The 14,400-nt window shown below is 45.0% G+C and overlaps 1 protein-coding gene across 7 annotated transcripts in view; it reads left to right on the top strand.

Moving 5' to 3' along the window:
* Positions 1 to 14,400, top strand: part of VWA3B (von Willebrand factor A domain containing 3B) — a 204,133-nt gene that overhangs the window by 186,274 nt on the left and 3,459 nt on the right. For 4 of the 7 annotated variants that reach the window (XR_008417819.1, XR_008417818.1, XM_053890614.1 and 1 more), the window contains exons 24-26: positions 1,730 to 1,854; positions 3,308 to 3,445; positions 5,775 to 5,875. Coding sequence is in view for 3 of the 7 variants with exons in the window: in XM_053890614.1 (XP_053746589.1) it covers positions 1,730 to 1,854; positions 3,308 to 3,445; positions 5,775 to 5,875 (364 nt within the window). In the remaining 4 variants the exon portion in view is untranslated. Of the gene's footprint in view, positions 1 to 1,729; positions 1,855 to 3,307; positions 3,446 to 5,774; positions 5,876 to 14,400 lie in introns of those variants that run through there. The other 3 variants (XR_008417820.1, XR_008417821.1, XM_053890615.1) reach the window with 3 other exon arrangements.

Below are 14,400 nucleotides of genomic sequence, written 5' to 3'. Positions count from 1 at the left end.
TGCCCCATTACCCCTTAATGCATCAGTCTGTATTTCTCAAGAACAAGGGTACTCTCTTAACACAATCATAATAAAGTTACAAGATTCAGGAAATTTAACATTATTATACTACTTTTTATCTGTATATTTCAATTTTGTTAACTGTCCCAATTCTGGCTTTATATTTTTTGTCTCTAGAATAGGTCCAGTACAGAATCATGTATTCCATTTAATTAACGTGTCTCCTTAGTCTTCTTTAATCTGGAATTATTTTCCAGCCTTTCCTATCATTTTTCATGATACTGATGTTGAGTAAGGTCAATTACTTTATAGAATGTTCCGCAGATAGCTTAGACTCAGAGTGTGTATTTCTGGACAGATTGCTAGGGCATCCCATCCAGAGGCACATAATGTCCGTCTACCCTCATTAATGACACTAATTGAGATCACCTGGTCACCGTGCATTACTATTTCTCCCTTGGAAAAAAGGCCAAATAGAGGTTTGTGGAGCACAAGCATAATATTCATCGGTGACTCCTTTTCTGAGAACTTCTATTCAAAGCCTGCTAAACATTTCTAATGGAAAATATCTGGCTTTAAAATGTACCTCAGTAGTAGGTGGCTTTGGAGTGACTGGATCAGAGTGTCTGTTGTTTCAGACCAGGAGCTGGAGCAGAGCTGGCCTGGAGGAGAGCTGGCCTGGTTGTGGCTGCCGTCCTTGGCAATCAGGGCAGGGATTTCTGTGTGGCTGACTCTCTCCCAGGGTCAGCGTGGATTATCTAGTTAAGGAATGACTGCATTGTTCAGAATGGAAGTGACAAGCTGATAGCCTGGCTCAGTTGATTAAGCGTCCAACTTCAGCTCATGATCTCATGGTTCATGAGTTTGAGCCCCACATTGGGCTCTGTGCTGACGGCTCAGAGCCTGAAGCCTGCTTCGGATTCTGTGTCTCCCTCTCTCTCTACTCCTCCCCCACTCTCTCTCTCCCTCCTCCTCTCTCTCAAAAATAAATAAACATTAAAAAAAATTTTTACATATGGTAATGTACAGTATTTTCTGAATTGGGAAGTGTCAAGTGCGTGTAAGGAGTTTTTCTGTCATCCCATGTGAAAGCTTCTCTTAGGAGATAGAAACAACTCCTGTCTTCTCCTGGGCATCAAGGGAGCTGCTTGCAATTATAAAACTTTAACAGCCATTTAGAAACCTTAGCAGAAATTCATAAGGGCAAGAATTAGCACAGGGGACAAGAAAGAAACCTGAGGCTGAAGGAAGGAGAGAATATGATGAATAGGTGTGCAAGATGACTTTCAGGGGAGTGGGGCAGGTAGAGGGGCTGCTTTTGGTGAAGCAAAGCTAAAGCCTTTTTTCAGGAGATGGAATTTAAGCTGGGCTGTGAATATGAGAAAGTTCTTACAGCCAAAGGTAAAAAGATCCAGTCTCCAGCCAGAGCAATTCCTGTTTGGAGTAAAGATTGAGAACTACTCCTGCGTCTTTCACCCCATGAACTGACCTACCTACTTGGAGTATTTCTGCAGTCTTCTGACCGCTGAGAATGGGCCACATTTTTGCCAAGGGCCTCAACAGGGGCACATTCCCTTTTCTCCAGCCTAAGTACAGGAGAGCCCTCTGGCTGAGGTGGGGGTACGGGTGCGGCTTGTATCCAAGGAAGATGACTGGGATTGCCAAGATGGGGTGAGCCTAAGGAAATAGGCATCATTTGTCTTTATATTTTAAATCTGATTCCTTTCAGGGGTTGTGAAGAAGTGTGTGAGCCCCACCCATGCACTGGTGGGCTTCAGGTATGGAGACACCAAGGTTGTGCCCACCTCATTCATCATGCCTGTCGGGGGTGCCATGCCCTGCCCACTGCTCCAGGTACCTGCTACAGCGATCTTCTCTGGGGGCACTTTCCACCATCCCCACAGTTGTGGATAATGGGATGGTGAGGCCACTACTGGGCCTTTGCTAAACATCTGGTTGGGCTCCTCTTGGGAGCTTGTGTTTGAGCAGGAAAAGCAGTGGCCCCTGTTCCTCTGGCCTCTTGCCTGGTGACTTTCTTGCTCCATTTTCATCTGCTAACCCCCTATTGGGTAGTCTCATGACTGCACAGACTGGATTGCATTAGCACCTGTGGCCCTTGTCACTTTACAGAAGATGGTCGTGGAAGGGAGTTGCTATAACTGCTAACTCCCTTAAAACTTTATTTTATTATTTTTTTTAGTTTATTTATTTTGAGAGAGAAAGTGCACGTGCAAGTGGTGAAGGGGCAGAGAGAGATGGAGAGAATCCCAAGCAGGCTCTGCCTCAGTGCAGAGCCCGATGCGGGGCTCGAACTCATGAACTGCAAGATCACAACCTGAGCCGAAATCAAGAGTCAGACACTTAACTGACTGAGCCACCCAGGTGCCCCAACAACTGCCCTTGAAACTTTTAACTGCAAAAGATTATATTAAAACAGATTTAATAACAAGGGCAGAAGTAGCACTTTCCTTGACATTGTAGTCAGTTAATGCCAGACCTTGATGCCATAATGCAGTTACACCTGAACATGCACTCCACAGGTGAGCTGGGCTGATGTGCTCTCCTCTGCATATGAATTCATAAAAGCTGTGCAGCCTCTGTCCCATCCTCCTGCCACTACCTGCATCTCAGTGCCCAGGCCAGAGAGTAGACCGACAGCCTCCCAGACTTCCACCACTGCCATTCCTTGGACGGGGAGCTGGGAGGAAAAGCGCCGTGAGCACTCCCAGGATTCCATGTTGGTTGTCTGCTGCCACCTCCCCGAGCTGACCCAGAGCACCTGTCGGTGCACTCTGTCCCAGACAGATGGTCCTGTCCATCTGACAAGTGCCCAACAGCCTCTGCATGCCCCTTCACAAGATCTCCCTTCTTCCAGAAGCTGTCTCTTTGTAACTTTTGCCCATGGATTCCAGGCATGTGCTTGGGGGCAACATTAAACAAACCTCCTTTCCTTTTGGTGACGGCCCTTCAGATCAATGAGGACACTGTTTGTATCCCTCCTTGTCTTTATGTGAAATAGGTTACTTTAACCAGTCTTTGTAGGATATGGTTTCCAGACCTCTGGCCATCTTGCATCTTGCTGGCCATCCCCAGGATCCTTGTCAGGTGAAGAAGTCCTGCTAAAATGGGGCTCCCCCAAACTGATCACAGAATTCTGGGTGTGGCCCAGTGAGCCTGGAGAAGTTTGAAACCATTGATTCTTTCTTAGTAGAGAAAAAAATATGTGTTTGAATTGTAGCATCAGTACTTGCTCACCATCTTGGGGTATTTTAAAATATTTGCTATGGCATAATGTTCTCATCTACAGGTTGGAGATTATGTCTTTGCCAAAATTGTGATACCCAACGGATTTGACTTCTATGTCCCTGCCATTGTCATAGCACTTCCGAATCAGGATATGGCCGAAGATAAATTCTACACAGTTCTGAAGTGTAACAACCGGAGAGTAAGTAGGCTTTCAGGGAGGAAAGGGCTTTCTCACTAGGCAGAAGGTAGCTTCTTTTACCCCTACTCTCCTGGGCAATGCCTCTCTTTCCTGGCTCTGCCAGACGTACTGAAGGAATGATTTCCTTGGCTGTACATGTTCCCTTTGCACATCCAGTCTTCAACACAAAATCTACCCTTAGTAAGGTCACCATGGCTCCTATCTCCTTCATCAAATGGCCTTTTTGGCTGTCATTCCGCATTTGACAGCTGGGGAGGCTCATGCCGGTTTTTTACTGTCCTCCCCGGGTTCCTACAGCACCTTTCTCTCTCTCTTCCTTGCCTGCTGCTACTAGCCTGTTCTGGCCTTACATTCCCCTCCCTGTCCTCCTTATGAATTTCCCTAAATGCTTTAGAAAGCCCTTCATTAGTTTACAGATCTGATGATGTCACTTGTCTGCCTGATGTCCCCCCACCACCTTTCCGCAACGCACACATGCTTCTCATCAACCTCAAGAAAAAGCCCAGCCTGATCCCATCATGGCCCCAGCCCCGTGGAAGACTCACTGCTTCCTGAACACTGTTGGCTTCTCTAAGCCCCTAATCTTTCCCTCTTCCTGGACCACCCTCCCTATCTTCTTTCCACAGAAACTCCTGTCACCAGAAAGACTCTGCCTAACTTCCTGCTGAGGCCCTCAGGGGTCCCTCTTCCCACACTGGCTTCCTTACCAACCTCCCAGTTCCTTAAAGGCAGGAAGGCAGGGACTGTGACCTATTCATCTTTGTACCCCAGCACAGCACCTGATGAAGGTTCTCAAAATTGCTTTTTTAAATTCTTAAATGAATAACGTTGCTAATGGAAATAACAGTCTTGATGGACCATTTAATATGCCTGGAAATTAGACCAGCAAGCAAAAAGGAAGAAGCAAAATACTAGTGGCTAACTTTATTAAGCACCTACTATGTGCCACATATACTAATCCAGGTACTTTGTATGTAATGAACAATTGAATGCTCAAAACACTGTGAGCAGGTACATTTACTATCCCCGTTTTGAGATAAAGAAACTGAAGCAGAGAGATTAAGTCACATACAGGGTAAGTGGGACAATGGGCATTTGAACCCAGGCAGTCTGGCTCCACAGCCTACATTCTGAATAAATCTCTTTGCCCAACTGTCTAGTATACAGAATACAAATAACCAGTCAATTCTTGACTATAATATGAGGTGTATTCATCAGAGGAGGAGTCATGGTAAATAAATTTTAAAATTAAGGGCAAGAAGTGAAGACCAGGAGAGCCAGAGGCCCTAGAAGCACTGTATCCAATCTGACAGAACAAGAAAGAGAAAGGGGCACCTTCTCATCAACCCAGGGGGGAAAAAAAAACTTTGAGAAAATAGACTTTCCGAGAGCTATTTAGATGACAATAAACAGACATCTGGCAGGGCAGCAGGCTGGAAGCTTTTTTCTTTTTAATGTTTAATATTTATTTTTTGAGAGAAACAGCAACAGAGAGACAGAACATGAGCAGGGGAGGGGCAGAGAGAGAGGGAGACAGAATACGAAGCAGGCTCCAGGCTCCGAGCTGTCAGCACAGAACCCGATGTGGGGCTCGAACTCACAGACCGTGAGATCATGACCTTAGCCAAAGTTGGACCCTTAGCCAATTGAGCCACCCAGGCACCCTATCGCAGGAAGCTTTTCTGATATGCAGCACCAGCTCTGGGGATGTCTCCTAGGCAAGAGAGGGGAAAGCAAATCAAGGGACATTTGAAGAGATGTCCCTGAGCATGCCCTAGGGTGTGAGGAGAGTTGATCCCTAAGAAAGAGCTTCAAGTCCAGGAGGGACCTTGGAATTTACCCACAGGACAGTAAGGCCCTAGAGACTAAAGCAGCATGGTCAGGGGGATAGACATTGAAGACCATTCTGATAGAGATTCATGGGGCTGATGGCGGCACATTAAGCCCGGGATGGTGGTTATAGTTTCTGAGTCCAGGAAAGAGGTGGCCAAGGCTGAAGTAAAGGTAGAAAGGAAGGTGGTTCTGTTGAGGGATGTGTGGGCATGCATGGGCATGTGCGTGGGCAGTCATGTGCATCTTGTGTGGATGGCCTTGGCATGTGATCCAGGATATGGAGACATGAGAAACGAGAAATGAGAGCACTCAGCGATGACTTTCATTCAGCATGTGATTATCAAGCTAGGTTTTGCAATTTGACTGCCCTCTTAAATGTCACTCTGAATAGGAGAGCGGCTAGCAGCTCTTATAATGGGTTGAGCTAAACAAAATTACATCTAAATTGTGGACATTTCTGACTTAATTTGTGTGAACCCTTTTGGTATTATTACAGGAATTTTGCCCTCGGAGTGCACTTATTAAGATCAGCCAAAACAAGTATGCTCTCTCTTGCTCTCATATAAAATCACCCCCAATTCAGGAGGATCCAAAAGTGTAAGTAGACCCAACTTTTTATACTCCCTGAATTTTATTTATATCTTTGCACCTTTAATCTGTTTCTGGGTTGAGATTCATGATCTCTATAAATACTTGGGGAGAAAAGCAGAAGTGGAGGACCTCCTGCTTAAAATGTGGTTATTTTGTTTTTGTTTTAATGTTTGTTTACTTTTGAGAGAGAGAGACAGAGCGCGAGCAGGGGAGGGGCAGAGAGAGGGAGACACAGAATCCAAAACAGGCTTCAGGCTCCGAGCTGCCAGCATAGAGCCCAACACGGGGCTCGAACTCACAGACCGCATGATCATGACCTGAGCCAAAGTCGGACACTTAACCAACTGAGGCACCTAGGTGCCCCTAAAATGTGGTTTTATGATTATTATTCCTTCAACATCGCACCTCTTACTTGCTGACTATTTGTCTGTCTGCTTCTAATCTCAAATGCAACATTATTTTACTGACTCCTCAGAAAAGTATTCAATCCTGTCATGGGCATGAAGAAATTATTCCCCTTTTATTTGTAAGGGTTCAAAGCCTTCTAACGAAGTCTCACTCTAAAGCAAAGGTTAGATTAGGTTTCAGTTAGGACCATCTGCCTCTCCCCTTGCTGGAGAGGGAGAGTAAGGTGTTGGCCCTGGTGCCCTGTGCCCAGGTGAGCATGGGTGAGTGGGTAAGTGGCAGTTTCCAGGGGCTACAGTGGGGTGAATCCATTTTCGTCTGAGGAAATAGTATTGTTAAAAGCTGGAAAGATAGGTTAAAGTCAGTAAGAAGAAATGCAGGCCTAGAAAGCAGGCAAAAACCCAAGTCCTTGGGGCCGATGAGGGGCATCACAGTTGGAGTCGGAGCCATGACTTTGGAGATGAAGGGTGAGGGAAGGAGCAAGGGTTAGGGAAAGGGATCATGAAAACACCCTCCAACTTCACTTGGAGTTTGTGGGTTGTCATGGGTGCCAACCTTCATTCTCCTGATGGCATCACCTTGTACTTCATAAGCAGAAACCATCAGGTGTCTCTCCTCCACTCCTTTTCCTCCACCTCTAGGCTTGTGGAAACTTCTTTCTCCCTGATGTCAAAATCCCTTCTCTTGTCCAAGGCTGACCTGCCCACCAGACTCCAGAGGCCTTCCCCACTACCCAGTCCTTGCTCCATCAGTTATCCTGGATTCTCTCCTATCTCCCTAGCTCCTCTCCTGATTCCTTCACCTCAGCAAAAACCCAACTTTGCCTCCCCTAACGTGCATGCATTCACACACCCGGTCCTAAATCCATAGAGCTACCTTAGTTCTGCCATGTGACCTGGCATGCTCCCTCCCTTCACAGCTGCTCTCTACGTGGCAGTCTCATGGGCTGATGTCTCCTCTCTCTTGCCTCCTCTTCTCCTTCCTTAGCCTTGGGTATTGGCTCCCTCCCTTATCCCTGTGTGAAGCTATTCCCACAGCGGCCACTCAAGACCTCTCACATGCTCACACTGAGTGTGTGGGCTGTTTCAGTCTATTTACCACTGTCAACCACCCCTCCATCTCTTGAGGCCTGTCATGGCTCCTCCTCCCTCTGCATTTCCTCCCTGCCTCATTTCACCCACATCCCTTGCTTTCACGACTCCATTTACACTAAGGACCTTGTATCTCCCTCTCCACCCCACAACATTCCTATCCTCTGACATCAGGATGGTAGTGTCTGAGAGTGGGATCCGGGATGGGCTTTTCTAAAAGCTCCCCTGCTGGTTGTAATGTGCAGACATGGCTAATAACTATAGTGGGAAGGGCCTTGGAAACTAAAACCTGAGTGCCTGTCCCAGCCCCATCCTCACTTATTTTGTGTCCTTGGGCAGGTTGCTTCTCATCTAGGAACTTGTTTGCTCACAGGTGAGGATTGGAGATGGTCTGTTGCATGCTTGGGGTAAAGCAGGTGGTCAGGCCCTGGCGGGAATCCTGTTACTTCCAGCCATTCACCTGAGGGTACAGAATCTCAAATTCAGCACATCTAAAACTCTCCACAGACCCACTCTCATCTCCGCCTTCCCTGACTTAGTTCTCTCTTCCACCCACCAGTTCATGGAGTTGTCCAAGCAGCATCTGGTAGTCATCCTTGGCTTCTTCTTGCCCTTCACCCACTACTCCCCATTGGTCTCCAAGTTGTATTGATCTAACTTGCAAATACTGCTCAGCTCTACTGGATCTGGACTGCCTTAGGTCAGGTGTCTCATTTCCTGAGGCCCCTGCCTTTGGCCTTCTCCTGCTACAGTCCCAGCCCGCTTCTAGAAAGGCTGAGCAGAGGAATCTTCCTTGTGTGGAAATCTGCTCCTGCCCCTCTCCTACTTAAAAAACCCTTCAGAGTCCCCCTCCTAGGCCCCTTCTGCTTTTTGTTTTCTTTTGTTTTAATTTTAGTTAGTTAACTTACAGTGCAATATTGGTTTCAGGAGTAGAATTCAGTGATTCATCGCTTACATACAACAGCCAGTGCTCATCACAAGTGCCCTCCTTTCTACCCATCACCCATCTAGCCCATCTTATTATTCTAGCTTAGCCTCTTGTGGATCTGATTCAGGCCTGCCTCCCTAGCCTCACTTCTCCCTAGCCACCCCACAACCAACTTCTCACAAGCCCTCTGCACACTAACCATGCGAAACTACTTGTAGCTTTCCCCCCACACCATGCTTTTTCAGGGATCTGTGCTTTGCATAAGCTAAGCATTCCCTCCCCCTGGAATGTTATTCTTTGCTCTTGGCCACTAGGGCACTCTAACATTGAACTCAAGCATCACCATCACTATGTCATGTTCCGAGACTCTAGCCCTTCTATGCAGTGAGGTGATCTCACTGCATCATGTAGCGGTTTCATTACAGAAATTTTCCCTTGTGTTGGCCATGTACTTTCTTAATTTCTCACTCCCATTATGCATGAGTCCTTGAAAGCAGATGTCAGGTTCTATCCACTTCTAGATCATAGTTGCCAAGGTCCAGCTCATAGGATATGCCCAATGAAGAATGACCCAGTGAACAAATATTAGTGGATGCCCAGCATTGTTCCTTGAGAGGTGCATGGTTTCACAGAGCATCTTTCCTTAGGTATTATTATTGAAAATATACACTACAATCTTTCATTCTCTTCCAGGTGAGTATAATGTTTCATTTATAATTATAACACATGTTTTATTAATCTCAAAATCCTACTCAAAATCATATCCAAATTACAGTACATTTTAAAGGAATATGAATAGATATGTCTAGGTATTGACCATTTTCACTAAATTCAACATTATCAATCCTATTTTAGAATTAAAATTCAATTCTTTCTATGTTGAGAAAAGCCTTTAATTGTTCTCTATCTTAGTCCTGCTCCAGGCCTTATTTAAAGCTCTTAGCTGCTAATTACCTACCCAGATTTCTAGGGCTTTCTTTACACAGCAGAAGCATTCATTGACTCTCTAGTCTCCCCATGGTAACTTCCACTGTTTTTTTCCTCTGCCTCCCCACTAGCAAGAGACTACATTTAACTTTCTTAAGCAGAGGTCATGTCCAACACACTAGGTTCAGAGTTTAATCTCTCTCTGTTTGTACAATCGGGGCCAGCAGGTGTGAGCACACAGACTGAAGGCGCAGGTCTTATTTTGTCTCCTCTGGGATTTCCTTCTGGCAGGTCCTTTCTCATCAGGAGCACATCCTCACTTACTCTATAGTGTACTGCCTCCCTTCAATTTATCTTTAGTAAGCCTTCACATCATTATACGAAATGAGACCATTAAAAAAAAAAATCCCAGTGCTTTCTTCATGGGCTGATTAAAGAAATGTGCTATAGCTTGCAACTCCAACAGAACAGCACTTGACTAAATTTAACTTTAAAATATTGAATCCACCCTAACCGTCCATTTGGGGTTGGTCAGACAAGGGGTACATAGCCCCAGGCAGCTGGGTGGACCAGGATGCCAGACATTCAGCTCTCCATCTTCTGTACCTCCTCTTTTTCTTCTTTTTTGAGACCTCCAGTTGTGGGTGACAGAGTATTTCCCCCAGGCCCCTCTTCTGGTTCCTAACTGAGGGTGACAGACAGTGAAAGAGGGAAGTCTTTGGAGGGTGAAGGGTTCAAAACTGATTGAATATGGCCAAAACTGATGCAGAGTTTAAGTTTCAGCTCAAAATTTGACACCAAAATGATTCTTGAGGACTTTTGTCCTCCATCATCCAATATGTTCCCCATATTGCTAAATTCCAAACAATTAGTTCTTAAAGAAGAGAGTGTTTAGTGTCTCCATATTTGCAATGTGAAATCACGGGTGGCTTGCACTGGTTTGGTTTTTCTCTTTTCTTTGCTATATGGTTGAATGCATTTTCTGACAGCACAGCTGAGAGAGAGCCGTGCCTTCTGAGAGTGTGTCTGTTGGAGGGAAATGATTGCTCTTGCTTTGCCCACCTTCAGTAATGTCCCTGAGGTTTTTTCTACATTTCATGGCATAGAGATGTCTATTCTGGGTTAAAATCGTCCCTAACCTGGCTATAACTTTCTCCATTTAGAGAATACACATGTAGTTTCTCCTAATTCCAAGATGCAAGCAGACCAGGAGGAATTTCCCCTTTCTTGGTGTCCTCCCTCCTTGCCAGGCAGGACTTCTCTCCTGGGATCCTGTTCCTGTCAGAAGGCCGCAGCCTCGGGTGCTACAGGGGAAGCATGCCTGGTGGGTTTGGTGCTCTGGCTTCTGGTTTTCTCCAGTGAAAGGAAGTGACTCTACCAAGCCTTATTCAACTTCCTGCTGTGAGGTGGTTGAGTACAGGCTGGGGACTGTATGTTCCTCCAGGCAAGGTGCCCCAGCAGGCTTGAGCTGGATTGCATACCTGGTGTCATGTAACTGGCTGAATATGCCTCCCAGGCATAGCTGGGATCCACTCTCCATTCTTGACAGAGCAGAGTTTGGACACATTACCTCTGAGGTTCCTCCTTAAGGAGATTCACTTTGAGGGAATTGGATTTCTTGAAAAAATTAGCAACATTCTAAATGTGAACAGGAATGGGCACCTGGGTGGCTCAGTTAGTTAAGTGTCTGACTTCAGCTTGGGTCATGATCTCATGGTTTGTGAGTTCGAGCCCCGGCCTGGACCCTGCTTAGGATTCTGTATCCCTCTCTCTCTGCCCCTCCCCTGCTCACACTCTGTCTTTCTGTCTCTTTCTCTCTCAAAAATAAACAAAAAAAAATTTAATGTGATCAGGAAAACCAGAGAGAACTAATCATTTTCTCTATTTCAAAAAAATCACTGGACATCCGAAGGAAATTGCTGGGCAGCGAGATCCTGAAGGCAAGGACTGTTCTTTTCTTGATGTGTGATTGTAGTTGTGTGGTCTTGGGTGCATGGCTGTGTACGAGTCTATGGGAGAGGAGACTACTCTCCTAGAGTTCAGATGTGTGCTGTCCAGGTCTGTGGTCAGCTCCTGATTCCTGAGTATTAGTGTTCATTGTCTTTCTTTGAACAGTTTAATCATTTTCCATCAAACCATTTAAGAATTTGTCCCAAAGGAAATAATAATTCTGTGCTGGTTAACATTCCTCCCTTTCCTCTATGTAGTGTGGCCTCACATTGTCTTCCTGACAGCAGTGATATTAAGTCTTTGATTGAAACCTCAAGATTCAGTGCTGGCTCTGACATTACATGAGATGAATCACTTCCTATAATCTTGCCTCATCACTGCTGACTATTTTTCCCTTAGAAGGAGCTGTGCATCTAAAATCATTAAGCCTCAGTATGTCATTAGCTCCCTCGTCTCTTCTGGTCAGATTAGGACCCCCATTTCCTAGGCTGGAGCAAAGCCCTTAATAAAAAAGCAGTTCAAGAACAAACCCTGCTTGTGAGTGTCCCATATTATCTGGAGGGACAAATGCCATTGCCTATTTTCAGAAAGCATTCTGCGGTGCCCTAATATAAGAGAGCATAGAGAATCATAGCGATTTCTAACCCTGAGGGCCAGTGGTAACAATTGGGATGGCAGCAGCCTTATCAGTCTCTCCATTTTCTGCTCCTTCCATTGTTAAAATTCAGGGGTCTCGTGGTCCTCACCAGACATCTATTCGGTGCCTACCCCATAGGTCCTCCCATTCTAAGATTGGGTTTCTGACAGACACTTAGAGCAGAATAGAAACGAGGCCTCAGGAAACCAGTGAGACAGGGAAAACTGGCAAGCTGGCATTAATCAGGCGAATGAGGTGGGTTTTGACCCAAAGAGGGTGTGGAGTGGGTGCTCAGCACTTTCCTCCCCAAAGTGGAACCACTGCTTCTGAAGAGCCAGTGGAAGTCACCATGCCTGGCTTCCCTCACCTTACCCCCACCCCCTGACACACACATACGTAAATTTTACCTGTTTGTCACATTATTTAATCAAACCTAGAGCCTAAAGTAATTAATAGGACACTGAATAGGACACTGAATCTCGGTTTTGGTAGGAGATGAGGCAAAAGAAAGCCATTTAGCAGCGCCTTTCCAGGTATGCTGATGCAAAATGTCCACTGGCTAGCAGTCTGGAGCATGGCCACCTTCCCCCTTCCTCAGAGTGGGTTTGAGCCAATCAGAGTGGAGGGGCATGGGGAGGGCTGGGCAGGGGGGCGCAGATAAGAACTCTCATATCAGATTCACACCTACCCTGCACCCCCTCCTGCAAAGGGACATTTCCTGTGGAATATTTTGAACTTAGTTGACATCAGTAAAATGGGGTAGCTGCTTACATGACATGAAGGCTTTCCTTGATCAAAATTCTGGTCTGCTTTTTATTCTGATCATGACAGCTTGCATATTTTTATTCTTATTCCAAAGTATGCATTGTTAATATAATTTTAATTTAGAAATTAAAAGCAAAAAGAATATGAAAAAAAGCAAAAAGAATATAAAAATAGTTCCACATTTCAAAAGTAATCACCATTTGTATTTTGGCACATATCCTTCTAGAGTATTCTCTCTGCTGTGTTGATTATTTTTCCTTAAAATAAAAATTTGTGTTTCCCCTCACCATTTATGACAGCTATAAAAAAATTTTTAATGTGGAAGAAGTGACAATCTTACTGGAATTCTTTTCCCTGAGGCAACAGTTAACCATTTGATGGAAAGGTTTCTAGTCACATACGTTGTTTGTGACTTTTTCCCCACTTAACAATATATTACTTGCTTTTGGCATGATGGGGACATGTTTTGTTTTGTTATTGCCTCCCTGGAATTTAATTATCCAGGTGGTGTGTGACTTATATGACCAGTCTCCCACTGAAGACTAGACATGTGTTGCTTCTCGGTCTTTCCTGCCCTTCTTACTGGTTTCTTTGCATGATCATCTTCCTGGTATAGTTCCGGTAGGTAGGTCGGTCAGCCTCTCTTCCACCTTTCTCTTTGGGTGCCTTATTCTCTACTTTCTCTCTCTCCTTCCTTGTTGCTCTTCTTTCTGAGAGCTTTTAGGAGGTGGACTGGACTACAACCGATCCTGATACTTGGGAGATGTACATGGGAAAATTTTAGAGACCATTTCTTTTTTTTTTTTTTTTTTTAATTTTTTTTTTTTCAACGTTTATTTATTTTGGGGACAGAGAGAGACAGAGCATGAACGGGGGAGGGGCAGAGAGAGAGGGAGACACAGAATCGGAAGCAGGCTCCAGGCTCTGAGCCATCAGCCCAGAGCCCCACGCGGGACTCGAACTCACGAACCGCGAGATCGTGACCTGAGCCGAAGTCGGACGCTCAACCGACTGAGCCACCCAGGCGCCCCTTTAGAGACCATTTCTAAAGAGTAAATAGAACGTATCAATTTTGTCCATTCCAGAGGGAAGCAGCAATGTGAGGAATAGTTGATGGTAATGTAGGTAAGATTTTAGATTTCACAGAGGAGGGGTGGTGTCACAGCCTTGTGATTTCAAGATGAGTCTGAGAACCCAGCTCACAGAACTTACACATCTACATAGGTGCTGGGCTCATATTTCAAGATAATTTTGTTTGTGGCCTCCTGAGAAGGCTTTCTCCCATTTTACTGCTGTTGCTTGGGCCATTTTTTTTTTTATTGTGGTAAATACACATATCATAAAATGTATCATTTTAACCATTTTTAAGCATACAGTTCAGTGACATTAAGTACATTCACATTGCTGTGCAGCCATCACGGTCAGCCAGTCCCCAAATTTTTCCATCATCCCAAACCGCAACTCTGTACCCATTGACCACTAATTCCCCATTCCTTTGTGACTGACATTTCATTTAGCATAATGTATTCAAGGTTCATCCGTGTTATAGTCTGTGTCAGAATCTCCTCCCTTTTTAAGACTAAATAAGATTGTATTGTATTATATACCACAGTTTGTTTATCCATTCATCTGTTGGTGGACACTTGGGTTGTTTCCACCTTTTGGCTATTGTGAGTAATGCTGCAGTGAACATGGGTGTTTGAGTCCCTGCTTTCCTTCTTGTCTATACATACACAGAAGTGGAGTTGCTGGATCATATGGTAATTCTATTTTTAATATTTTGAGAAATTGACATACAATTTATATGGCAGCTTTACCATTTTTATAT

Source organism: Panthera pardus, unplaced genomic scaffold, assembly GCF_024362965.1.
Source record: "Panthera pardus isolate Hobbes unplaced genomic scaffold, ASM2436296v1 HiC_scaffold_25, whole genome shotgun sequence".
NCBI classification, from domain to species: domain Eukaryota; kingdom Metazoa; phylum Chordata; class Mammalia; order Carnivora; family Felidae; genus Panthera; species Panthera pardus.
This window is presented reverse-complemented; position numbering and strand designations above follow the sequence as displayed.